Genomic DNA, 27,535 nt, shown 5'->3' on the forward strand with positions numbered 1-27,535 from the left:
GAAGCAGATTTTGGGAGAGGGGGCGAGGGCAAAAGATGGATGAGGGAGGTGAAAGGACCCGAAAGTTTCTAGCATTAGTTCTAATTTTTGATTTCTTATGATTTTAATGGGGGTTACGTTTAATCAGACACAATATTTTGGGGATAGATTCAGGGGTTCCGCAGGGAAGCAATCTGGGACCTTTATTGTTTCTATTATTCATAAATAATTTACCTTTGCTAATTAATCCATCTAGATGCTTACTCTTTGCGGACGATCTGAAAATATTCACATCTGTTCGTGATATGTGACTGCCAGTCCTTACAGTCTGATCTGGATAATGTATGCGATTGGTGTCGGCTGAACAAACTTCACTTTAACGTGGCCAAATGTGAATCAATGACATATTTTTTGGGGAGGAAGCCGATAGAATTTGTGTACAGAATAGATAATATAAATTTGAAATCAGTTGTCAGAAAGAGGGACCTAGGTATTATTTTTACCAACAATTTATGCTTTGCCGAGCACGTGAAAACCATAACTTCCGCAGCACTTCGACTCTTAGGATTTGTTATAAGAAATGCTTATAGTTTTTCAAATGTGGAGACGTTAAAATTATTATTCAATTCATTGGTGCGATCTAAATTAGAATACGCGGTAATTGTATGGGATCCTGGATCAGACCTTTATTCAAACTTAATCGAAATTATTCAAAATAAGTTTATTCGGTATACTTATTACAAACAATTTAATGCCTTTATCGGGTTCAGATCGTACGAATTTGCGCGTACATTATTTGATATAACTAAGTTATCTATTAGAAGGAAAATCATATCGCTTTGTTTTCTATGTAAAATATTAAACAATAAAATAGATGCACCTTTAATCTTGGAAAAGATTGGTTTTTACGTGCCGGCATATTATGGACGATTGAAAAATCTATTTTACATTCCCCGCTTTACCACTGAACTCAGAAGAAATTCTCCTTTTATTAGAATTCTCTTGCTACATAACAAACTATCTATGGCTTCCTTCATCCCACTATTTGGCGTTGATGTAAAAACAGTAAAAAAGAATTTGATGTCTGTGATGAACGTTGCAACCGCCCAGTGCAGTGGCTGATCTTATAGAATCTTATTATAGTTCATAATTCTTCGCGCATTCTGTTCCATTCCTCTGTTCTGTTTTACGTTATTGTTTTATTTTGTATCATTTTTTTTCTTTTTACTTATTTGCTTTTTTATTGTTTGCTTACAAATCGAGTACGGCTTAGTTTAATATTTAATTTAGTTTAATATTTAGTTCAATTTTGTTTAATTATTATGTAGTAATTCCGAAATCTGTAATTAGGGGAAACCCTGTTTATTTTGGAAATAAATAAATAAATATTTCACCGAATGAAATGATGGAAATATATAAAAATTGAAAAAAAAAAGCGACAACTTTGCACGAAAGAACATAACGTTAAAGAATATCTTTATGATTGGTCTGTAGCACCGACTAAATGTTGTAATCGGGTTTTATAAAAAAATTGCTGTAATTATTTTTATTTATATATTATTTACTTTATAATAAAACTTAGATTATACACATTTTTATGTCTTTAATGTTTTTAAAATATTAGCGAGAGTTTCAATACTTTCTAAATGTAACGGATTATTTTTATCCAACTGTTGAGCGAAATTCGTGATACAACTACTAAACATTTGTAATTGCTGAGTATCGTTTTGTAACCAAACTCTGGGTAAAATCAAACTAATTAACCCAATCTTAGCGACGGCATCAGTTAACGGACAGATTTTAACCGCAGAAAGCAAATAGCGATTTAACAAAGAATTTAAAGCAATATCTTTTATAATGTTATCATTTATAATTCCCTGCCAACTCGTTATATTTCTTAACAATTTTAATCCGCTCGCAAATTGTCTTTGAAAGAACACATTTTTAGACTCAACCAATTTCGGAACAATCGGAATAAAAACGTCGTTCTCCAACGAACTCTTCAATTTATGTAAAATTGCATTGAAAAGATTCAAAAGTGATTTACTTTCAGGGCCTAACGTTGGAAAGCGACGAATATAACGACTTACAACGCTTAATAATCGTAAAGTTTGTGTACTGGATAGTGGATCCCAACATTTATCAACTAAGATTGTTAATTTTGGGATAACAACTTTTTCAACAACGCTTGGAAGTAAAGTTATATCAGGATCTCGAGATAAACTGGTTTCAGTTTCGCCTTCGTGAAGACCGTACATTGCTAAAATTCGATACCAATCTAATTTATCAATATCTCCCGTTTCAGTTAAAGGATCCCAAAAAATCATGTTTAACCGAACTAAAGGGCTTACAACTTTTGGCAAACAAACCGTTGCGTAAGCTTCAGTGTAAGCGCTAACATCGGTTTCCCTCCATTGTTCAAATTTAATTAAAATATTTGAAACGGACGAAAAGTCTTCAACTACATCATCAAAAACGGTTTGAGCTTCAACCTCAATTTGTTCTCGTTCTTTAATTAACGTTAAAATATCTTGTTGCGAAATCTCATCGTCGCTAGACATTCCTTCAACGTGTTTTATTTCTTCGTTAGCTTCTCGACATCGCCTTCTCCTTGTTCTTCGACCTTCTCGCTCAACAGCTCTTCGATTTTTTTCTTCATCTTCACTTTTTCGAACGATATTTCTACTTGGCATATTTGTGACTTCTTCAGCTTGATCACGAACGTCTTGCCGCCGTCTTTCAATTAACCAGTCTGATTTTTTAGCCATAACATCGATAGCTCTTTGTTCCAAAGAATGAATCACCTCAATTTTCTCATCTAAACATTCAACTAAATCAGTTATATATCCCCTAAGTTCCTGATAAAATCGAAAACGACTTGCAGCTTTTGGAGCTTCAAGTTTTAACGCTTCGATTTCATGTGCTGTTGATTCAATCTCATCACGGATTTCTTGTAGCTTCTTAATATTGTTGTTTCGTGATTTAATAACATTTTCGTGGTGCTCGGTGAGTTTTTCGAGAATTGCTTGAGGTGTGCGAGGTATGTCGGGGTTAATTTTTGGGATATTTTCTTGTACGATTTGAGGTGGATTATTTAATTGGTACTCGTTATACAATAATTCTTGATTTAAAGCAGCTGCTGTAACCCCTTTTCTTATTTGTTGATCCTCCCACTCATCTGCTTCTTCTAAATCGGAAGTTTGAGCTTCAAAAAATTGTTCTCTTCGCCTTTCTTGGTCTCGAATAACAGGATTCGCTCCCATATCTATTCTTTCTTCGTCACTTCCATCGTGTTCATCTTCTCGTAGTAATCGCCCTTTATCTTCCATTTCCTCCTCTTCAAATGGGATGTGGTCACCTAATTCTCGAGCACGTTGACGACGTTTTCTTGCTGCGTGAATCATCGCTGCATCGGGAATAGCTCCAGATTCTAAAACGTGTTTAAAATTGTCAGGTTTTGAAAATTTATAACTTGGTTTTCCTGGATTATCATCATCTTCGGAACTTAAATCATCTTTTCCGGCACATAAAGCATCTCTTCCACTTAAAATAGGTATTTGAGGTGGAGATGGGGGTTTATGGCTTGAATTTACCACCAAAATTAAATCATCTGTTACAATTTCGGTTGGTTTATACTCTTTAAATTTTTCTTTAACCTCCTCTTTTTCTTTTAAATCCTTTTTACGGCGTTCTTTTTCGTACATTTTCATCAATTTCTTACTATGATTTGATTTTTTTACTTGGAAAACTTCACCTTCCTCTTCAGTTTCAAAACTAAGAAGGGATTTCGGTTTGTGTTTAGCCGTTTTCTCTTTCGATTTGGATTCCTTTTCTTTTTTTGGGACGTCCACTTCCATTTCTTCGTCATCTTCATCGTCTTTTTCAGAAAATACTCTTCTTTGAATCGACTTTTTTGGTTTTCTAAAAAGGGACATTTTAGAAGTGTCAAAGACGTAAAGTTAGGTTATGTTTAGACCAAAATCTAGGGGAATTTCAGTCTGTTGAGTAAACATACTGTTGTTATGAACGTATCCCTCCGCAAAGGCCTTGTTGTAACGTCATTGGAAGAATTGACATTTCTATGTTTTTATTTATACAGTGTATTTCACTTAAGAAGCAATATACAAAAATATAAAAAAAAAGAAAATAAAATATAAAGCGAAATATTAACGGTTATAATTTTATTATTGTTAGGTTATCCAACTTGACGCGGTTACCATGGTGATTAAGATCCAAATATTGCAGGTACTTGTCAAAATTGAAATTGAATTTAAGTTTTTTTAAGGGAAAAGTCTTATTTAATTGGTTTAAAAGGCTGTATTTAACTCAAAATTGGTTTATCTAGGGTATTATAAACAAGGTAAGTGGATTAAATCAAAAAGAGATGTTTTTAATTTATTTCTCTTAATTAGAATCGATTTAAATTCACTACAATTAACGAATTTGTTATGAATGCGAGATAATCTTAGAAAATTCGAATTGTTTTAAAATTAATAAAAATTATAATCGGAATAAAATTCTTTTATTTTAAGGTTATCCAACTTGACTCGGTTACCATGGTGATTAAGATCCAAATATTGCAGTTGCTTGTCAAAATTGACGTTGAATTTAAGTTTTTTTTAGTGAAAACCACATAATTAATGGGATTTAAAGGTTGTATTTAATTCAAAATGGGTAAATGGATGAAATTATAAGCAAGGTAAGTGGATTAAATAAAAAAAAAATATTTTTAGATCAATTAAAATGTACAAGAATTTAGGGTTAAATAACAATTAAAACTAGAACTAACACTAGACCTACAACTAGAAAGTTTTAGGTTTAGCCGGGCGTCTGAGACAAGAATTAGAAAAGTATTAGTTAAGGTGAGTCCAAACTTGACGCATTTATCTCAAAAAACCAAAAAGTTCCAACTTTCAAGTTTTAATTTTGACATATTTGTCAACTTCATAAAAAATCCTTTAAAATGAGTCCAAACTCGACATATTTAACTTTAATATTAATGGAAATACAATCACTTCCGGTTTGAAACGTCAACGTCAATTTTGACATATTTGTCATCTTCATTAAAAAACCTTTAAAATGAGTCCAAAGATGACGCACTTATCTCAAAAAACAGAAAAGTTAGAATAAAAAACGTTAAACCCGAAGTTAGCAACAATGAAGATAATAATTTAATTATTAAATATTAATACCAACCTTAATTTTTAATTTTTTTTTATTGTTTTATTGTTTTTGTGATAAATTTTAAGAAAATTAAGAATTTGTCGAAATGTCATTGACATTTCAAACCGGAAGTTGCTTATATCTCGACTAATATTGGAATTAAACGTATCATGTTTGGGCTCATTTTAAACGATTTTTCACGACAATTACATATATGTCAAAATTGACGTTGACATTTCTAATCGGAAGTTGACCATAACTTCATTAATATTGAAGATAAATATGTCGTGTTTGTACTCATTTTAAAGGATATTTAATGAAGATTACAAATATGTCAAAATTGAGGTTGATATTTTAAATCTGAAGTTAGTTATCTTATAATAGACAAATTGACAACTTCATGGTGTTCTTTTATGATGTATTCTTTATTTAAAAAAAACCATTAACATGAGTCCGATCATAATGTTGCTAGATATCACTATGTTGTATATTTTTATTGCACTAAAACTAGAACTAACACTAGACCTAGAACTAGAAAGCTTTTTTTCCAATTCTAGGTCTAGTGTTAATTCTAGTTTTAATTGTTACTAAGCGTTAAATTCTATTTTTACTGAAATAGAACTAACATTAGACCCAGAACTAGAATCATTCAATTTTTAATTTTTTTTCAAAAATTATCTGTTATAAGAGTACTAAAATTTTACGTTATCGTAACGAGTAAACAAATCTCTATCAAATGAGCCTAACGAAATATCACAGTATTTTTATTGCAATACGTGATTTGCGTATGATGTGTGATATTGGTTGCATACTTGTAATGATGATGTCGGGTACGATAATTAATTAACACACTGTATTATATTCCATACATAATGGGCATTCTGTATATTATATTATACTTTTCCTCCAATGACGTCACGTTTCCGACCTCAGTTGGATAACCTTATAACCAATGCTGAACAGACCTTGGGGGAATTTGTTGTATTATTTATTTAAAAATAATTTATATTTACTTTTTTATTTTAAATTTTGATTAATCGAAAAAGTTTGTTTCAATTGATATATAACAATTTAAAGTTTTATTATAATAAATAATTGTGTCAAATTTGACATTTAATACATAACCTATTTTTATATCAATTAAGGTTAATTTATTTGACAATATTCCGTACAATAAATAATTACGTAACTTAGGTAGGAATTTAATTCGGCGTTTATTTATAATTTTTATCAGGACTTGAACCTTTAACCTTATGCATCGTAATCAACGTAATATTGTATGTAAATGTTTGTTTATTAATCGCACCTTATGACAGTGCCTTAAGGATAGAAAACGACGAGTCAGCAATTACATTTTAAATTTTCCGTGAATAACATTAATGAGAAAACCAGTTTCGAAGGAAGACACACTTTTAAAACGCTTTTAGTGTTCAAGGATCGCGTTATCATTGCGTTACGTCAACAATTTGTATATTTTGAAGTGATTTTAAGTGATTAAAAAATGCCGAAACCGAATCAAGTAGAAAGTAAAAAGCCAATTAGAAGTCCGGCGAAAGAGATGTTAATTAAAGCGTATTTACTTAGTTATAATTTTATACAAACTTTAGGGTGAGTATTTGTAAAAGGGATATTGAGAGATTTTGTTTTTCTAATTTGTAGTTGGTCCTATTTATTGTATCAAATATTTGAGTTTTATTTATTGAAACGTGAGGGGACCTTATATGATCAAGTTGGAACAACTTTATTAATATTTCAAAATGCTGCTATCCTAGAAGCTGTTAATGCGATATACAAATTAATAAGTTCAAATCCTGCAATAGTTATCCCACAGATTTATTCAAGAATTTTTGTCGTTTGTGGCATTTTATTACCTTTATCGGATTCTCAAAGTACAATCGGATTCCCACTTTTATTATTCGCATGGAGTATAACTGAAATTATACGATATTCTACTTATACCTTGAACTTGATTAATATTCAATTGTATATTTTAAAATGGTTAAGGTGAGTTTATAATATTTAATGATTGGAGTAATTTAGTAATAACATTTTTTGTAGATATACATTGTTTATTGCTTTATACCCTATTGGTGTAACTGGTGAATTATTATGTATGTATTGGGCTGTAATGGAAGTATCAAGAACAAAGTTATGGTGCTGGGAGCTTCCAAATAAGTACAATGTAGTGTTTTATTACCACTTTTACATTGTCTTCAATATGATTTTATATATCCCAAGTAATTTTTTAATACATAACCTCAAACGTCAAAATATAACCTTACTTTTTGTTGTAGTTTTCCCTCAATTATATTTACATATGTTTTCGCAAAGAAGAAAAGTCTTAGGGGCATCTACAAAAAAGACAAATTGAAGTGTATTAAAGACAGTAACGTTTTATGGGCAAGGGGTCAACTTAATACGTAATTTTTTATAAATATATCCATTCCATTTCAAACAACTATTTTACAACTACTTTTTTTTGGTATTAATTTATTGGAGTGTATTTCTATAAAATCATTTTCATAAAAGATATTTATTGTTTAATTTCATTTTTCCTTGTAAATATGAAAATAGTCAATAAACAATTACATCAATGGAAAACTTATTTGTTATTTATGCAGTTTTTAAATTAATTGATTGACGCAATTGGCTTTTTATTCAAACAAAAAATCAATAAACACACTACCTAGAATTTCTCACATTAAATGCAACATAGTTTAATAGTGCATTGGGGACTTTTGGAAAAGGTGACGTCCTAAACCCGAATACTTCTAGTTCTAGATCTAGTGTTAGTCCTGGTTTTACACTAACACTGTCACTAATAATAATAAGCATTTTATTGCTTTTAATATTTACAATTTTTATCCCCTTAATACATTCTAATATATATATTATTACTATATTATTTTCACCCTCTACCCTCTTCCGCCATTTCCGTACCCTCGGCTCCACGGCCCAATCATCCCCTCATCCTTCCCTTTGTCTCCTTACCCCCACAACCATTCTCATCCATCGTTTCCCCTCTCCCCCCTCTCCTAAGATCTGCACTCGGTCCAACTCCTCCTCCCTCAACTCACTGTACCCATTCAACATATGTTCCAACGTTTCCCATTCCTCCCTGCATAGCCTACACCACCTCTCCTCATCAGCCATCCAGTATCTGTTAGCTCTCTCCTCGTTTCCACAACGGAACCTAGCCACCAACTTCTTCCCTTCCTCATCTCCTTCCAATAACAAGTATCTAGGCAGCCCCTCCGTTATTATGTCCCTGTACCTTTCGTTATACCTCCACTCTTTTATTTGTGTCCTTCTTTCCTGTCTCTGCACATCTCGGTCCCTATCTCTCAACTCCCTCCACATCTCCCTACCCACCCTTCGTCTACTATTTATCTCAGTAACCGAGTAGCCCGCTCGTCTATAATAGTTGTCTCTGTCTCCTTTCCCATATCTGATCTTTCCCTCTCTAATTTCCCTCCAACACTCCCCCAAGATCCCGCAGTTTGGCCTCCCTTCTATTCTTTCTTCATATTTCACTGCTCTCCTGTCCGCCTTCACTCTGATCTTGTCCACCTTTACCTCTTCCCTCACTATATACCCCGGTGTTTCTCTCGCCACCCCAAGCACCCATCTCCAGTATCTAGCTTGCACGTCCTCCAGCATTGCCTGCTCTCTCCATCCCCATACCTCTGCTCCATACATCATCGCACTGCTAACCAGGCCTTCAAACATAATCTTCCTCGCTGCCACATTCCTTCCAAAAACTCTCTTCCCCCAACTCCATACTTGTCCCATCACCTTATTCGCCTTTTTTGCCATAGCTATCACATGCGACCCCTCCCTGTTGTCCTCACTGAACACATACCCCAAGTAAGTATACTCCCTAACCTCCTCGATTTCTTTTCCCTCCCATCTCCAGTTTTCTGTTCTTTTTCTCCCACCCTTACAAAACTTCATCACCCTTGTCTTCCCCACATTCACTTCCAGCCCCTTCCCCCTAAAATATCTTTCCAATGTCTTTATCATATCTTTCATCTCCGCCGCTTCTCTCGCCATGACCACGATGTCATCCGCGTATGCTAACATATGCACTTTTCTACCTCCCACCACCAACCCTCCCATTTGCCCCTTCCCCAATCTATCCTCCAGGTCCGCCGTATACAGTGCAAACAGACTTGGGCTCAGCGGACATCCCTGCCTCAGTCCCTTCGTCGTCCAGAACACGTCGCTCAGCTTATCTCCCACTTTTATCCTAGCCATAGTCTCCATGTATATTTCCTTCACTCTCGCAATTAGGTGTTCCGTGATCCCCCTCCTCCCACAACTTTCCCCTATCCACCTTATCAAAAGCCGCCTTCAAATCTATAAATAGGGCGTACAATTTCCCTCCCTTCTTATCCAGCTCTCTAGCTGCCAGATGCTTCAACACGTACATGTTGTCGATTGCTCCCCTTCCCTTCCGAAAGCCTGCCTGCCCATCCGGCAAAATTCCCCCCAACTCCATCTCCTCCTCCAGTCTTCCCAGCAGTATCTTCGTGTATACCTTGTATGCCGAGTTTAGTAGGATAATTCCTCTGTAGCTCTCTACCCTTCCCTTATTACCCTTTTTATATACTGGGCAAATTACCCCCACTTTCCATCCCTCCGGAAACCCACCCCCTCTCCATACGCTATTCATCCCCTCCAACAACTTCACTCTCACCACCCTTGATGCTTCCAACCATGCCTCGTTCTGGATCCCATCTTCCCCTGGCGCCTTTCCCTTCTTCACTAGAACTGTCACTAGAACTATCACTAGAACTAACACTATACCTAGAACTAGAATCATTGGGGTTTAGCCACACGTCATTAAAGGCGGTTAAACCAGAATGATTCTAGTTCTTGGTCTTGTGTGAGTTCCACTTTTAGTTCAATAAAAATATACAACAATCTAGCGCTGCACAACAATTAAAACTATTTAGAAACCAGTTAAACCACTTACAGGTTGCTTCCCGGCGCTTTGTGATCCACCGCGATCTTTTAAATATAGATTACAGGTTATTGACACATACTGGCACCTTGGCTGAATGATGAAATCGGGAACATTATCGTGTGCTGTACAATCGTTGTAATCATCGTTGCAAAAACGCTAAAAGATTGCACTACTGTCAGAGGTTGTCTAGAGCTACTCATAAGACATTTTGGAAAACAATGCGATCATTTGATGTTATAGAGTCTCCCACAGATCAACCCACTTTTGATGCTGCTGCTCTGGCGGAGTATTTTGCGGATCCTCCTGTGTTGGTTGGTAACATAACTAGGCACAATACTATTAATGAAATCCTTGCATCTACCAACCTGCTTTTCTTTTCATTCAGCTTGGTTACAGATGCTGAGGTCCGGGATGCTTTAACTTACTCCAAGTCCATTAGTGTCGGAGCAGATGGTATTGGTCTCAGATTCCTCTTACCCATTCTGGATATAGTTATTACTCCCCTAACTCATATTTTCAACTGTTCTTTTGAATAATCTATATTTCCGTCAATTTGATGAATCGCCCATGTTATTCCTATCCCAAAAATTAAATCTCCGTCCCATGTTGGTGATCCATTTCTATTCTATCTATGTTCTCAAAAGCTATTGAATGTTTAGCTTATTTACAGATTCAGAAATATCTTGAGCAGTTTAATGTGATTCACAAGTTCTAGTCTGGTTTTCGTGACAACCTGCAGATGATGACTTGCCAGAGTTGTAGATCATTTCGTATGCTTACTATGTTGTACAAAATTGTCCATGCCCACACTTCTGCTTATTTGTCTGATGCCTTTCACTTTTTAGCATCACATGACTTGCCCACTCGATCAATGTCGGACTCTACACTTATGTTTTCAGTCCATAGTACTGAAATCTACCACAGGTTTTTTACAGTGCAGTCGATTGCGTTGTGGAACGATTTGCCTGCCGTTGTTCGCAATGCAGCTAGTTTAATAAGTTTAAAAAATGCCTTGAGGCGCCATGTGCTATCTCTTCAACTATCTTCTTCTTGACCTATACGTGTTTGTTTTCTTCTCTAGTCTACCTTTCATCTATTTTTTGCTGCACTCTTTTGTGTCTATTTCCTTCCTTGTAATAACTGACTGTCGATCCGTTACATAATTCAAATATGCTCATTCGCTCAGTTTTATTAGTATATCATTTAGTATTACTTTTTTGGTAGCCATAATTATTTGTTAGTGCGTCTTCAGACGCACGGCTAAACCCGAATGTTTCTAGTTCTAGGTCTAGTGTTAGTTTTACACTTGCACTGTCACTACAACTAACCCTAGATCTAGAATCAATTGGGTTTAGCCGCACGTCTCTAAAGACGGCTAAACCCGATTAATTCTAGTTTTAGTAGGTATAGTGTTCGTTCTAGTTTTAGTTCTATAAAAATATGCAACATATAAGGAATGTTACGTAAGGTTAGTTCTGTTTACAAACATTAATTATAGCGTGAAGTTTTCTTTAGTAATTAGTAATGCCAATTATAGCGTGAAGTTTTCTTTTGAAATGCCAATTACACCGTGAAGGAATGTTAAGTAAGGTTAGTTCTGTTTACAAACATCAATTATAGCGTGAAGTTTTCTTTAGTAATTAGTAATGCCAATCATAGCGTGAAGTTTTCTTTTGTAATGTCAATTATAGCGTGAAGGAATGTTAGGTAAGGTTAGTTCTGTTTACAAACATTAATTATAGCGTGAAGTTTTCTTTAGTAATTAGTAATGCCAATTATAGCGTGAAGTTTTCTTTTGAAATGCCAATTAAACCGTGAAGGAATGTTAGGTAAGGTTAGTTCTGTTTACAAACATTAATTAATGTTTGTACATACGTTCACAGGTGCTGAAGATATTCCAGACATGTTTCAGACACATTTGTAGCGAAATGTTTCAAATGAAATGTTTCTGCTACATATTTTAATGATATTTCATAAATATTTCTACTGAAATGTATTTGATACATATCTTTAGATACGTTTCGTAAAAATCGTATCTGTCACGTATATGAAACGTAGTTCTAAGATGTTTCATTTAATTCACTGTACGTTAAAATTGAAATGTTTCACAGAGGTTTCTTGTTTACTGGGTAGTGATATTTTATGCTAACTAGCGCTACCTACCAGCCGTCTTAAGAGAGGTACGACTAAATGGAATGTTTCTAGTTGCAGTGTTAGTCTAGTTTTATTTGTTGACACTACATTTCCCGTATTGATCCGTTACATAGAGGTTACATACTGTAATGTCAAATTATATTGCACTTCATATCAAACAGAGTAAGTAGGTACGCCCTAATTTTTATGGAAACATATTTTTGTATATTGCGTCTCAACTGAAAATCACTGTAGAATGAGGTAAATTAAATTTTAATTGTGGGATAATTGTGAAGAGAGGAGATATTAGTGTCCATTTATTGCAATTAAAATGAAATAGCTGCGTTTGGAATCGTATTATTTTGGTTATAACTTTATTTAATTACAACTTTTAATAGCTTTTTCTATAAATTCTGACATAATTGGATAAATAGGATCAAAATTAATCGAGTTTTTCTGCCTAATTAACGTAACGTATCTTTGTAAAGCCCCAGCGATTAAATCTAAACGTTCATATTCCGAAACGTGCTCATCCAACCACGTCGATAATTTCTGTATCGTCCACCCTGTATTTTGATGTGGGCTCGCCAATTCACTCCCAGCATAAGAAAACAACAAAAACAATACTGTACTATGAGGAATTGAACTTCCTGAATCTTGACTTGCTACTATATCAGTTGGTGATTGTATTATAAGTGTTGCCATTGATTTTAATAATCGATATGGATGCCCCAAATCGAATAAATGGGGACATATCACTTTTAAAGCTTGTTCTAAATGATTAAAATCTGCTTGAAGTCGTAATCGTCCCCCTTGGGAAATAGGTCGTAAAATCGACGTGTGTCTAACGAGTAAATCTATGCATCTCATTGCAATCGAATGGCATTTTTGAGTTAAACACTCCTTGTTACTAAAAGGGCTTAAATAAGTTTGATACGATCGTGTTATAAATTGAACAAGTTCGCGCATGTATGGGCTACAAGATTGAGTTGATTTAGTTGGTGGAATTTGAAGTTTTGTCCAATCTGTTTCAATGTGGATTGTTATTATTATTGTTTCAACTGTTAGTTTAACTGAATCTAAAAAAAAATAATATGATTAAAAATTATTAATAATTTAATAAATCCTACCAATTAACGGATCTAAAATTGATCCAGTTAAATTATCTAAGCTTGATAATGTTTCGTTTATAGACACAACACTTTCAATGGGTAAACTATCTTTCATGTTTGATAAAATTCTTTGTATTTGTACTTGAAAATAATACATCGAGTTTGCTAATTGGATATTGTGTTGTTGTCCTGAATTGACAGCCCCGCCAACAACTTGGGCTGCTTCAGGACCAGTTACAATTTGTTGCTCAGTTTTAACTCCATACAATTTGATGCATTTCGAAATGTTTTTAGCGATTTTTTCATTTAAATTGTGTTCAACTAACGTTACACTTAATTCGCTAAAACGAAAAGAAATTAATTCAAGCTTTATTAAAATTTAAAAAAAGGAAATTACGTCGTGATTAATCGTATCAATGAATCAATTTGATCATGACTTGGAGTGTTTAATTCATTATTAAACATATTCTGCGTTGGTTCTAAGATCCTATTTAATGAACTTGATAAATAGGAGTTTTCGCATTTTTCAAAAATACTCCGACTAAAAAATAAACAATAATTTTCAATCGATTAATCTTCAAAAAAAATCTTACTCAAATTTAAAATTATTATAATTTAATTTCAAGGTCATTTCGTAATAACATTTTAATAATTTCGGATAATCATCTTCTAGCATTTGTTGAACGGCGGAATTGGAATTCTCAATCTCCTCTTTTATACATTTACTTAATTGGTTCCAAAAATCCGGTGAAATCTCATTTTGCTCAACAATAACGTTCATGTTATTCAATGTCGTTTCTAAAAATTTTATTTGTCGACATTGTTTGTAAATCTCTTCTGAAAACGCTTTCTCTAAATCGACCCAAATACGACTTCGAAACCCTTGAGATGATGACAGATTCGCTTTTCCCGGTCCAACTTTATTCTTATTCAAATTTCCTGTTATATTCACATTTAAATCAAACGAAGCTTTTAAACTTTCTCGACATTCCGATAACGAAATATCGATTGCATTTTGTATTGCTGTTTTTATTATTCCCATATTAATAAATATCTAAAATAAAATTTTTAGAACAATTTTTTAATAAAATTCACTAAGGCTAAGTGTAATTAACCTGAGTGAATAATAGCTCATTACATGTGAGTAGAATACTATACTTTGTCCACGACTACTATTGAAATTGATTTCACAAATTTATTTTCTTAAATAAATTTTTGAATAAAGTTTAAACGTCAATGTGACAGAAGAGTCATCATGTCGCTTAAAAATCGACGGAAAATCACTCAAGTAAGCTGTTACAAAAAAAAAAGTGCGGAAACGTTAAAAACTTAAAGTTTCGCCGTGACGTCACTTTTTGTGACGTCATCGACCATACTAACCATATATTTTCGCAACATATTTGGTTAAAACGCGTATTTTCGGGTGAAATACGGTTGTTCTTAGGTTTTCGACAGACGACGACTAAAATGTAGTTGTTTATCATCTATAAACTAAAAATATCTGATGCCCGGTTCCTGAATGCTAGATACTGTTGGCAAAAGACTAATTATTGCTAACAGAAGATTAAATACTGCTAGTACTATTTCAAAAAGTTACCTACTGCTTCTAAAATGCTATATACTGCAGAAAAAGACCACAACTTACTTGGAAAAGACTAGATGCTGTTTTGAAAATACTACCTATTGCTTCCAAAATGCTAAACACTGCTGTTAAAGGTTTTGACGTACTTGGATAGGCGGAATACTGCTTCCAAGATCACTTATTGCTTTCAAAGACTTTAATAATTGTTTGGAAAAGAGATATGCTTTCGAAAAAGCTACCTACCGTTTCCAGAATGTTAGATACTGCTGGAAAAGACTAATAACTACGTGGAAAGAAGAGATATGCTTCCCAAAAAGCTACCTAATGCTGTCAAAATGCTAAATACTACTGGAAAAGACTAATAACTACTTGGAAAGAAGAAATATTCTCTCCAAAAAAGGTCTGCTTCCAAAATGCTAAATACTGGTGGAAAAGATTACAATCTGCTTGGAGAAGACTAGATAGTGCTAACAAACAACTACAAACTAATTGGAAAGATGAGATACCGCTTCCATAAGACTACTTACTGCTTTCAGAGCGCTATATACTACTAGAAAAGACTACAACCTGCTTGGAGAAAACTAAATACTGCTGGGAGAAACTATTATCTGCCTAGAAAGAAAGATACTGTTTTCAATGACTATTTAATGCTTTCAGAAGACTATATACTACTGCCAAAACACTACTAGGTGCATGGAAATTACAATACTACTCGCTGAAAAGTATTTACTGAAACTATTCTTCTGTTGAGTGATATCTTTCTGCGTCCCTTCCATTATAGATCTAAAAAGCTGCTACAACACTTGATTCTTTGTCACCTAGATGCGACATATCTTTTTAGAGGGGGGTAAGGCCCCTTCTTTAAACGTTACATTCGTATCCACCTAATTTATTGATTTATTTCAGAATTTTGTGCAAAAAATCCACTTTGAGTTAGGTTAATGAACATTTAAACCGGTGCGAATTTCTCAAATGTCGGGTTTGGCATGGAGCAGAGGGTGGGTTGTAAATTCCAGAGATTACATTAAACCCGATACTTTCTAGTAGTTCTAGTTAAAACACAGTTTATTGATACAGTCTGTCTAACGACAGGTAGTCAGTCGTTATGCATCAAAAACCTAAGAAAAACAAGGTGTTTCATCCGAAAATATACGTTGTAATCTCACCTAGTTTAGCGAAAATAACTTTACTTTTAGGTTTATCAGATTGATTTTGTGCGCGGCTATAAAATAAACAATTTGTAAGATAGGTGTTGACTAGTTTTATAGAAAAATGCATGGTTAACATTGCTTGTGACGTCACATCAAAACGGTAATGTGAGTCTTCGGTGTGTTCTATACTTTTCCGCACTTTTTTTTATTTTTAACTTGTTTTTTGGGTCATTTTACATTGATTAAAAAAAAATCGTCGATGATTTTTGAATTTTTCCCAAATTCAATGTTACCAACTGTAACCAACTTCACAACAATTTGTCAAAATTAAATGTCAATTTTATGAAACGTCGTTTTTTTTGCAAAATTTAATTAATTTATGCTTAAACAGGAAAAAAGGAACTTGTTAAGGCTTTTTAATGTCAAACCTTTAGAAAGTCCTAAAAAATTAAATTAAATTGACGTTTTTTGAAATTTTGACGTTTCAAATAATTATTATTAGTCTGTCAAGTTAATTATAAATAATGATTATTCAGGGCTATTATTCAAATGACTACCATTTTGATTCAGAAAACTCATTTATAAGGTAGTTGTGGATAAATATCTTTTTTTAAACATACTTGAAGTGCAGTTGTCGTCTGTATCATATTCTCATTAACAACACTTTGATGTAACATAGTATTTGTTGTTTTTACAATGTTTTGATGTTGTTCTTTAATATTTCTTAACTCCAAAGTGATTGCATCAATGTCTGAAAGTTCCGGATCAGCAGCTAACTGTTCCAATTCTTGCAAAATTGTCGCTTTTTGTATTGGATCATTCGTGTTAGAAAGACGTTTGCTTAATTGTTGCATTCGATTAACTTGGCGCAAAATATGACTCGCTAAATGTAACCTTGATAACATTTTCGTATGTTTTTCTAACGCTGAATATGGACCATGTATCTAATAAGATTAAAACGTTTGATTTGATTTAAAAAGGTTTTTGGAAATTTTACTTGTAATTTGAGCCGTTCTGCGTTTGCATATAAGTTTTGAACGTGTAAATTCATCGTATTTAAAATATCTTGTAGTTTGGTGGCATGATTTGCTTGCCTTAATAAATCATTATGTTTCTCTAAAACTTGCGCGTTCAATTCTTTACTTAAAGCATCGATACCATCCCCTAATTTCTTTACTTGTTCCGTTATCGAAAGTGTTGTTAAAAGATTTGATCGGACGGAGGTTTGCAAGAACTTTTTGTAAAAATCTACGAATCAATTAAAAATAAATCATTTCATAAATAAAGATATACTTAATTACCATCATTTTCAATACTTTCCAATATAGTATTATCTTCCATTATTTAATTATTAATATTTTTTAATAATTTATAACCTCAAAAACGAACTCCACGTATAACTGTCATTAGTTCGTTTTGACATTTGGGATACGTTCATGAATTAAGTGAAAAAAATTATTTTAAAAAATCAAATCTAATTAGATTTTTTAATTATAAATAAAAAAGTATTATTTAAATAAATATAAGAAAGATTTTTTTTTTAATTTTAAAAATTCACCCGAATTAATAATGAAGTGACATAACCTAAAAACGTCATTTTTTAAAGGTTATGTTTACAAAATGAATAAATTAAAACTTCTTCATGAATTAATTCGATTAAATACCTATAAAAAACCTGCAATAAACTACACTTTAATAAGATGTGTAAAAACGGATATACAAAAAAAAGAAGAGAAAGATATAATTGGTATCGCGAAAGAAGTGGAAGATTTCAAAATTTCAAGATCGGCAACGATTAGAAGACTTGTTTACCTTTTTGGAGTTGATCAAAACGAAGCTTTAGACATGGTCTCAAAGCATAAACAATTATGCTACGTAACGGGTCACTTATTGAATGAAAACTATAAATTATGTGTAAATGCGGGAATGAGAAACCCGACAATTTTAAAATGTGTTGATGTGCTGGTGTTCGATGATCTTCCTTTACGACTTAGTATTTTATCGAAAATTGGGCCTATCAATAATATGGCACCTTTATTAACACTACCTCCTCCTACTTTATTAAAACTTCAAAGTGAGTTTGCAATCAAAGGAAATGTTATTTATAAATTAGCCGAGTTGTTAGAGGTTAGTAGTTTTGAAATTAGCAAACAATTTGTTAAAAAAACGTTCTTATTGAGACTTAATTTTGAAAAGGTTTCTCAAATTATTGAATTGTTTAAACAAAATAATATCACAGGACAAATGGTAGCAAATGATTTAACTGCATTAAGGTATTCTTTACCTACAATTAAAAACAGAATAGAATTTGCTAAAACTTGTGGTGTTCTCGAACTAAAAACGTGGATGATTAGAGTTGATCCTCAAATTTTTCAACAATACATTAAAATAAGATTGGAAAATAAAGAAATTATAGGAAATAAATCAGTAGCGGAGTATTTATCAGAACGATTAGATTGTTCGTTAGCAACTGCTAACTATTTAGTTTATAAGTTACCAGCCCTAAACAATAAAAGTGTGAAGAAAATGTCGGAATTAATCGATTTTTTGTATGCTCAAGGATACACTCCTGGTCACATTTGCAGAGTCCCGAAAATTTTACTCCATAGTATTGAAACGACAAAGAAACGTTTGAAAATACTCAACGAAATTGGAGTTCAAGTTAACACAATGTACGTTCTCATTAAAAGTCAAAAATCATTTCAAGAGTATTACGACAATTTAGTTAAGAATTTAATGAAAAGAAATAAAATTCAAAAGAAACCTTAAAATGTTTTTTATTTATATTTCTGATTCGCCTTTCACCTTCGTTAAATATACAGTTCAATTACAATTAATACAGTCGCTGCTAGATGTGTTTGAAGATCTTGACTTAAATCATGTGTCCATTCAACTCGACCCCAATGTCAAAACTCTAAAAATACCGACATTACCATCCTCATATATACTTACAAATAACTTAAAACACTTAAAATTTGCATACAGGTTTACTCCAGCTAAAATATTTCCAGTTTTCGCCAACTTACAGTTATACAGGAAATAGACCCCAACTTCGTTATTTTAAATGGAATGTACCAATTTTTATAGAATTTTCGAGATCCCCGCCAAATTTTAATATAATTTGATATAAGTCATCATATTATGTGTAGAGTGCACCATTTTTGAGTTATTTCAGTTTTTTCGAAAATTTTGGCAGATGCAACTCTTCACAATAAGAATAATTTTTCGAAATGACTGTAGAGTACGGCCAAATATTCTCAGAGTTTGCACAGAGAGAACCAAAGGCTTACATAACCCTTAAAAAGTTTTTCAAAAAATTATATAGGATGGTCAGAAATTTGCGCCGAAAATCGAAAACTTCATTTTTTTAAATGACAACCCCCATTTTTCCTTCACCAGCGTATTGTACGCTGGAAAATAAGGGAACTATATGGTTTTCGTAGAAATTTGAAAAAAAAATGAAATTTTCTTGGTTATTAGTAAATTTAAAATTATCAGTTGGCTTTGATTTGAAGCAACCAAACCGAAGAAACAAAAACTATCGTATTAAGACAAATAATTTGATGTTTACGTAGAAAAAAGGCCAATGGCCAGTTTGTTGCAAAGCACAAAAGAGTTAAACCAATCGTAGATAACGAAGAAAATGAAATTACAGTTTTGGGGTACTTTAGAGCGTATCCTGAAAATTCGTTATTAGATGCTAAAAGAAATTTGGGAATATCTGAAAAAAACAATCACAGGATTTCAAAAACATAACTTTCATCCTTATTCTTACTCATTGGCACAAAGTTTAAGGCCAGGTGACGATCATAAGAGAATTGTTTTTTTTTGAATTGATGTTGATTAAAACTCAAGAAGATGACGATTTTTTGGAAAAAATACTGATGAGGCAAAATTTCAGCCGCTAAATCTGAACTGGAATCAGCTGTGGTACATTTTTTGACATTTAAAGCTGTCAACGGCGTTATTTCCGTGCCTACTTTGATTATAAATTACTTATTTCATATTTTCAAACAACGCATTTTTCTCGATTTTTTTCTTATACAACCATATGATTTGATATGTTCATCGTAGAGAGGGACTTATCCTCTATCAAAGTATGCAAAAAAAACATATGCATCCCATTTAAAATAACAATATTGGTTGCCATAGCAACGAAACAAAAAACAATGTAAACGAGCAAATATCACCAAAAAATGCGCCACAATTAATAAATAACTTTTATTAAAAACATTTTTCTTTAAAACCACAAATGACAAAGTTATTGGCTATACTCCAGACATTTGACACACCTGTATAATGAATTATCACCCCATTTTAAAACATTGAATATGAAGAGTTTTAAAAGACAGGTCTAGAATATGCTCTTGGAAAAGAAATTCTACTGTACATTTTGATGCATATTCAATAAACTTATTCTTATTATTATTAATGATCCAACTGAAAACAACAATACATTTATTTGTAGGTTATAAATATAACTTAAGAAGAAAATTAAATTTCTACCTGAAATTCTTCTTCAAGTCTCAATTTATAAGGCCGTATTTATATTATGGGATGTATTGGGGGATATAAATGTATTATAAACAGGTTTTGAGTCATACATGAAGGTTTCGGCACGTTTGTACGTTTTTGAAAAATACAGGTCCGTAATGACAATTTTGTCGGAATCGAAACTATCAGTAGAACTAACACAAGACCTAGAACTAGAATCATTCGGATTTAGCCGCACGTCTCCAAGACGGCTAAACCCGAATGATTCTAGTTCTAGGTCTTGTGTTAGTTCTACTGATAGTTCTAGTTTTAGTTCAATTAGAATATGTAACATAGCGATATCTTATGTTGACTAGCGCTAGCTACTACTGTCACCGAAAAGATTAAAATATTAAAATGACGAGAGAACTAGAATCATTCGGGTTTAGCCGTCTTGGAGACGTGCGGCTAAATCCGAATGATTCTAGTTCTAGGTCTAGTGTTAGTTCTAGTTTTGCACTAGCACTAGAACTAACACAAGACCTAGAACTAGAACCATTCGGGTTTAGTCGTCTTGAGAGACGCACGGCTAAACCCGAATGTTTCTAGCTCTAGGGTTGGTTTTAGTTTTACACTAGCACTATCACTAGAGCTAACACAAGACCTAGAACTAGAACCATTCGGGTTTAGCCGTCTTGAGAGACGTGCGGCTAAATCTGAATGATTCTAGTTCTAGGTCTAGTGTTAGTTCTAGTTTTGCACTAGCACTAGAACTAACACAAGACCTAGAACTAGAACCATTCGGGTTTAGTCGTCTTGAGAGACGCACGACTAAACCCGAATGTTTCTAGCTCTAGGGTTGGTTTTAGTTTTACACTAGCACTATCACTAGAACTAACACAAGACCTAGAACTAGAACCATTCGGGTTTAGCCGTCTTGAGAGACGTGGGGCTAAATCCGAATGTCTCTAGTTCTAGGACTAGTGTTAGTTCTAGTTTTGCACTAGCATTAGAACTAACACAAGACATAGATCTAGAACCATTCGGGTTTAGTCGTCTTGAGAGACGCACGGCTAAACCCGAATGTTTCTAGCTCTAGGGTTGGTTTTAGTTTTACACTAGCACTATCACTAGAACTAACACAAGACCTAGAACTAGAACCATTCGGGTTTAGCCGTCTTGAGAGACGTGCGGCTAAATCTGAATGATTCTAGTTCTAGGTCTAGTGTTAGTTCTAGTTTTGCACTAGCACTAGAACTAACACAAGACCTAGAACTAGAACCATTCGGGTTTAGTCGTCTTGAGAGACGCACGACTAAACCCGAATGTTTCTAGCTCTAGGGTTGGTTTTAGTTTTACACTAGCACTATCACTAGAACTAACACAAGACCTAGAACTAGAACCATTCGGGTTTAGCCGTCTTGAGAGACGTGGGGCTAAATCCGAATGTCTCTAGTTCTAGGACTAGTGTTAGTTCTAGTTTTGCACTAGCATTAGAACTAACACAAGACATAGATCTAGAACCATTCGGGTTTAGTCGTCTTGAGAGACGCACGGCTAAACCCGAATGTTTCTAGCTCTAGGGTTGGTTTTAGTTTTACACTAGCACTATCACTAGAACTAACACAAGACCTAGAACTAGAACCATTCGGGTTTAGCCGTCTTGAGAGACGTGCGGCTAAATCTGAATGATTCTAGTTCTAGGTCTAGTGTTAGTTCTAGTTTTGCACTAGCACTAGAATTAACACAAGACCTAGAACTAGAACCATTCGGGTTTAGTCGTCTTGAGAGACGCACGACTAAACCCGAATGTTTCTAGCTCTAGGGTTGGTTTTAGTTTTACACTAGCACTATCACTAGAACTAACACAAGACCTAGAACCATTCGGGTTTAGCCGTCTTGAGAGACGTGGGGCTAAATCCGAATGTCTCTAGTTCTAGGACTAGTGTTAGTTCTAGTTTTGCACTAGCATTAGAACTAACACAAGATATAGATCTAGAACCATTCGGGTTTAGTCGTCTTGAGAGACGCACGGCTAAACCCGAATGTTTCTAGCTCTAGGGTTGGTTTTAGTTTTACACTAGCACTATCACTAGAACTAACACAAGACCTAGAACTAGAACCATTCGGGTTTAGCCGTCTTGAGAGACGTGCGGCTAAATCTGAATGATTCTAGTTCTAGGTCTAGTGTTAGTTCTAGTTTTGCACTAGCACTAGAACTAACACAAGACCTAGAACCATTCGGGTTTAGCCGTCTTGATAGACGTGCGGCTAAATCCGAATGATTCTAGTTCTAGGTCTAGTGTTAGTTCTAGTTTTGCACTATCACTAGAACTAACACAAGACCTAGAACTAGAACCATTCGGGTTTAGCTGTCTTGAGAGACGTGGGGCTAAATCCGAATGTCTCTAGTTCTAGGACTAGTGTTAGTTCTAGTTTTGCACTAGCATTAGAACTAACACAAGACCTAGATCTAGAACCATTCGGGTTTAGTCGTCTTGAGAGACGCACGGCTAAACCCGAATGTTTCTAGCTCTAGGGTTGGTTTTAGTTTTACACTAGCACTATCACTAGAACTAACACAAGACTTAGAACTAGAACCATTCGGGTTTAGCCGTCTTGAGAGACGTGCGACTAAATCCGAATGATTCTAGTTCTAGGTCTAATGTTAGTTCTAGTGACAGTGGTAGATAGCGCTAGTTAACATAGTGATATCTTATTATAGAATTAGAATCTAATTGAACTAAAACTAACACTAGACAATTTAAGGAAAAGAAATAAACTTCAAAAAAATCCTTAAAATGTTTTTTTATTTATATTTCCGATTTGCCTTTCACCTTTGTTAAGTGTAAAGTTGAATTACAATAAATAAATAGTACTGTTGCTGCTAAACGTGCTTGAAGGTCATGTTGACTTAAATCATGTGCCCATTCAACTCGACCCCAATGACCTAACTGAAAACAACAATAAATTTTATAATAAAAATGGAAAAAATTAAAACTTTGTGAGAAATAACAAAATACTTAATTTATTTCAATAAATAGACATGTTTCGAAAAAAAAACACTAAAAAATAACTAGAAAAATTATATTTATATTATTTCTAGAAATGAACTTATAGATAAGTTAATTCCCAAGAAATTTAAGGATTTACTTTGATTTTGTAAAAAGTTTTCTAGAAGTATTTTGTTCAGACCTATTCCTAACATATTTTAAAAAAATTTTTCTGAAGATGTATGTATTGAAATAAATTAAGTATTTTGTTATTTCTCACAAAAAGTTTTTACATTTTCCATTTTTATTATTTAATTCTTGAGAAATATGGAGAATTTCATCCCTTTTAACAATAAATTTATTTGTAGGTTATAAATATAACATAGGAAGAAAATTAAATTTATACCTGAAATTCTTCTTCAAGTCTTGATAATAAAACAGCTTTTTCAGGTGTTAAAAACCGTTCAATACAAGCTAAAGTTAAAATAATAGATTTAATTGTGTCTACTCCATAAACGAAGCCTTAAAAAAAATATTATTTTTATAAAATCATCTTTATAGGTTTATGTTTCGTACCAAAAATAGCATCTTGACTATAAGAAAGTAAATATTTACTAATTTTCTGTTTAGTTTCATCACTAATTTTGGGACCTTCTATAACAACAGATTTTTGTAAATCAACTTTAAATTTATTACAAAACCATTGTATAACAGGATCCCATTCTTTTTCTTGTAATTCGTATAAACGTTCTTGTTCTTTTGCTTGAAATAATATCGTATCTGTATCTAAATAATTAACTAAATATTGAACCATATCGAATTTGATTAAATTATTAGGATTATCGATGGCCGTGTTGCATAAAGTTGTCTAAACGAAAACATAAAAAAAAATTACTTATATTATTGATTATTTTGAGTCATTTATACCAAATGCATTGATGTTTGAATGATTTTTTCTTTTTGAGCGTCCCATTCTGATGCAACAGCTAAAGCTAACGGCTCAGAATTAAGAATGAATAAATTTCCTTTAGGCGTTTTTAATTTCTTTTGGTCTAAAGTAATTTCATATTTTCCACCGCTTGTTAATATTCCTGTCGTTTTATAAAAACGTTTTTTAGCTTGAGCTAAAAAAGAAAATAATTTTATTTGAGGTTATGTATCACAACATGTCAGATAAACGTCAAAAAGTTGGGTTATAATTTAAAAATTTACCGTAATTTCTTAAATTAATCACTCCTTTAACATTAAAATAACTCCGATTGTGATGAAAACTCGTTAGTAATCGACTAACGGTTAAATTGATGGACATTATCTTCGAAATCGATTATAAATTAATTACGTAACCCCAAAGAAACCGGGTGTAAACTTTGTGTGGGATTGGTTTATTTGAAATTGAACCGGTTCAAATCGACCACTAAGAAACGTTAATTTTGACGTTGGCCTTGTGAATGATCCAGCGCACTGAGTTCAAGGATATTTTGGATGAACGAGAGCGAGTAATAGCACAGTAAGTAAACAATAATTTTAAGATTCTAAAAGCTAGTCAAACAGAAACGTTTCGACTTGATTCACGTGAAAGGTATTCGCGATTGATACATTAAACGTTTTAGTTAAATTGAGTGTGTTTTTTAGATGAGTTCCCTCATGATGTTACCTTCAAAAAGTGATAAAATCCAATTAATATCGAAAGAAAGAAAAGATTGTGCCTTTATTTGTGGAGAGGATAGAATAGGAGCACACAAATTGGTTTTATCGTACGCCAGCCCAGTTTTTGAGAAGATGTTTTTTGGAGAAATGAAAGCATCGGAAATTGTATTGTTGGATATTAATTTTAGTGATTTAAAACAAGTAATCGATTATATTTATACTGAGATTATTAAGATAAGTAGCATACAGAACGCTTGGGCTTTAATTTATGTTAGCCAGAAATATTTTTTAAAAGATTTACTCGATATATGCATTTGTTATGTTATTGATAATTTATCTGTGGACAATTTGTTATTGTGTTATGAGTACTCGCAATTGTATAATATAAAAATGTTAATGGAAAGTTGTTGGAAAAATATTCAAAAGTATTTTAAAGGTTTAATCCATGTTAATTATCATATGCAATTAAATACTTTGCATTCGATTTTATTAGACTCAAAACTTTTAGGAACTGATTCTGATTTAATTATTTTAATGTTTAAGTGGGCTATTGATGAATGTGAATTAAATGAAATTGAGCCGATTGAAGAAAATTTATTATTAACATTAAAAGAGAATAAATTAATTAAAGATTTTTCAAGTTTTGATAAATTTGATTATAAATTATCAGAGACATTAAAACAGATTGATTCATATTCAAATTTAAACGATATAATTAATATTATTGTTAATTTAAACAATCAAATTGAGTCTCGATTTATTAAATATAATCGAAAAATTTTCCCTCAAACCTACCAATTTCGCTTACTTTACAAAATATCTCGCGGTCATTTCTTTTCAAACGCTATCCAAATTGCGAGCGATGTAACAACATCTCGAACAATTTATTTATTTGGTTTAGCAATTTCCTCGCTTCATCAACCGGCGGGGGTTGATAATTTAAGTTATGATAGTACTATTGATGTTCGTATCACCCATAATATGTTAACGTATTATAATTGCCGATTTAAACAGAATAATATTATTTATAACGACGTTCAAAGATTGGTTTTTCCCGTTGCTATTAAATTGGAGTCAAAAAAATCGTACACGATTATTGTAACATATTATAATGAGAATATTAACGCTAAAGGACAAGTTGTTTTAAATTATTGTTCAGATGCATTGGTTAATAAGCGAAATTCGACTGTGATAACGTTTAGTAATGAATTAGATGGTTCTATTTTACAAGGATTATCTTATTTAATCGCTTAGGATTAATTTGTATTGACAGTTCTCAATTTTAGTAGTAAATTCGAATTGAATCGGGGGAAAAATTTTTTTTTAATCTATTTGATTAAAGTGAATAAAGCAAAATTGATAAAATTGATGTAACAGATTGTACTTATAAATTAGATAGTTAGGGATTAACGCAATTTTTAGTTAATTTAAATGCAACACTCATAGTATTTTATTTTTTTTAAATTTTTGAAATAATTTATTATCTTACTATGATTTACAATGCTTTGTAAACTGCCATTGTGATACAAAATGGAATAAAAAATGTGATGGTCATTGGATTTGTATTTGTGATTATCTGCATGTAAACTCCAAGTCCCCAAAAGTCATCATACACCAAAGTTTTTTGCAAAAAATACCAAAATAAATTAATAATTCTTCAAAATTGTTCCATTGCAACCTCACAAAAGTAACAATAATAACACAGAGAAACAGTGATTCTGCGGCATGAGATATCTTAGTCAATTTTGGTTCATTTTGGTCCACTGAATATAAAAATAGTAATTTATTTGTTGAATTGACCCTAGTTTTTGAGATAAAGTATTAATTTATACAGAAAATTAAATTTTGAGAAAAGAGAATATTGTTGAAATCTATATTTTAAAATTATTTATCCATTCGACTTAAAACAAAAAATAAAACAAAATTAACTATAATAAACAAAAACATATCGATAACTTTTAAGAAAATCGTTTTCTGTGTGATTTTCTATTGTGTTTTTGATTAAGGCAATCTCTCTGTAAATTCCAGCAATAATCCGCCATCATATGGTGGTCCCACCGCCCTTTATATCTCTCTTCCATAATCTTGATATCTTGGTGAAACCGCTCCCCTTGTTCTTCGCTGTAGTCACCCAAATTATCTGGAAATTTGTCTAAATGGCTGTGCAAGTAATGCAGTTTCACGCTCATGTTAACGCCCAGTTTTTGGAATTTTTTAAGCATGTCTACCAATTCATGTGTTTCAGCTTTGTGGTTTCCTAAAAAATTTTCGACAACCAATACGAAGCTTGACCATGCTTCCGATTCAACTTGATTCATATGGTTTTTAAAATC

General features: G+C 32.8%; 6 protein-coding genes across 7 annotated transcripts; 3 read left to right on the forward strand and 3 right to left on the reverse strand.

Annotated features, from left to right (window-relative positions):
- Positions 1–1,518: 1,518 nt before the first annotated feature.
- Positions 1,519–3,960, reverse strand: LOC111424935 (PAX3- and PAX7-binding protein 1). Its single transcript, XM_023058674.2, has one exon. It carries the CDS (start codon positions 3,912–3,914, stop codon positions 1,575–1,577), a length of 2,340 nt encoding a protein of 779 aa, XP_022914442.2. The 5' UTR covers positions 3,915–3,960; the 3' UTR covers positions 1,519–1,574.
- Positions 3,961–6,241: 2,281 nt separating this feature from the next.
- On the forward strand, positions 6,242–7,743 carry LOC111424939 (3-hydroxyacyl-CoA dehydratase 1). Its single transcript, XM_023058679.2, has 4 exons — positions 6,242–6,750; positions 6,802–7,146; positions 7,201–7,379; positions 7,437–7,743. Exons 1-4 carry the CDS (start codon positions 6,644–6,646, stop codon positions 7,511–7,513), a joined length of 708 nt encoding a protein of 235 aa, XP_022914447.1. The 5' UTR covers positions 6,242–6,643; the 3' UTR covers positions 7,514–7,743.
- A 4,846-nt stretch (positions 7,744–12,589) lies between these two features.
- Positions 12,590–17,504, reverse strand: LOC111424950 (four way stop). Its single transcript, XM_023058692.2, has 7 exons — positions 17,391–17,504; positions 17,087–17,337; positions 16,710–17,033; positions 13,950–14,410; positions 13,754–13,897; positions 13,375–13,697; positions 12,590–13,323 (listed from the first exon to the last, which is right to left on the reverse strand). Exons 1-7 carry the CDS (start codon positions 17,428–17,430, stop codon positions 12,623–12,625), a joined length of 2,244 nt encoding a protein of 747 aa, XP_022914460.1. The 5' UTR covers positions 17,431–17,504; the 3' UTR covers positions 12,590–12,622.
- A 172-nt stretch (positions 17,505–17,676) lies between these two features.
- LOC111424942 (mitochondrial transcription termination factor) lies at positions 17,677–18,860 on the forward strand. Its single transcript, XM_023058683.2, has one exon. The coding sequence runs from the start codon at positions 17,710–17,712 to the stop codon at positions 18,856–18,858; it is 1,149 nt and encodes a 382-aa protein (XP_022914451.2). The 5' UTR covers positions 17,677–17,709; the 3' UTR covers positions 18,859–18,860.
- Positions 18,861–23,355: 4,495 nt separating this feature from the next.
- On the reverse strand, positions 23,356–24,959 carry LOC111424949 (ATP synthase mitochondrial F1 complex assembly factor 2 homolog l(2)k14505). The gene is made up of 5 exons (XM_023058691.2): positions 24,768–24,959; positions 24,483–24,679; positions 24,132–24,423; positions 23,962–24,077; positions 23,356–23,516 (listed from the first exon to the last, which is right to left on the reverse strand). The coding sequence occupies exons 1-5, from the start codon at positions 24,862–24,864 to the stop codon at positions 23,376–23,378; spliced, it is 843 nt and encodes a 280-aa protein (XP_022914459.2). The 5' UTR covers positions 24,865–24,959; the 3' UTR covers positions 23,356–23,375.
- A 14-nt stretch (positions 24,960–24,973) lies between these two features.
- On the forward strand, positions 24,974–26,546 carry LOC139429997 (kelch-like protein 41a). Of its 2 annotated transcripts, none has more exons than XM_071196535.1 (2): positions 24,974–25,062; positions 25,188–26,546. In XM_071196535.1, the coding sequence occupies exon 2, from the start codon at positions 25,188–25,190 to the stop codon at positions 26,454–26,456; it is 1,269 nt and encodes a 422-aa protein (XP_071052636.1). In that variant the 5' UTR covers positions 24,974–25,062; the 3' UTR covers positions 26,457–26,546. The 2 variants fall into 2 exon arrangements, with proteins under 2 accessions (XP_071052636.1, XP_071052635.1); XM_071196534.1 differs by having other exon boundaries at positions 25,044–25,134.
- Positions 26,547–27,535: the final 989 nt, after the last annotated feature.

Source organism: Onthophagus taurus, chromosome 6, assembly GCF_036711975.1.
Source record: "Onthophagus taurus isolate NC chromosome 6, IU_Otau_3.0, whole genome shotgun sequence".
Classification (NCBI taxonomy): domain Eukaryota; kingdom Metazoa; phylum Arthropoda; class Insecta; order Coleoptera; family Scarabaeidae; genus Onthophagus; species Onthophagus taurus.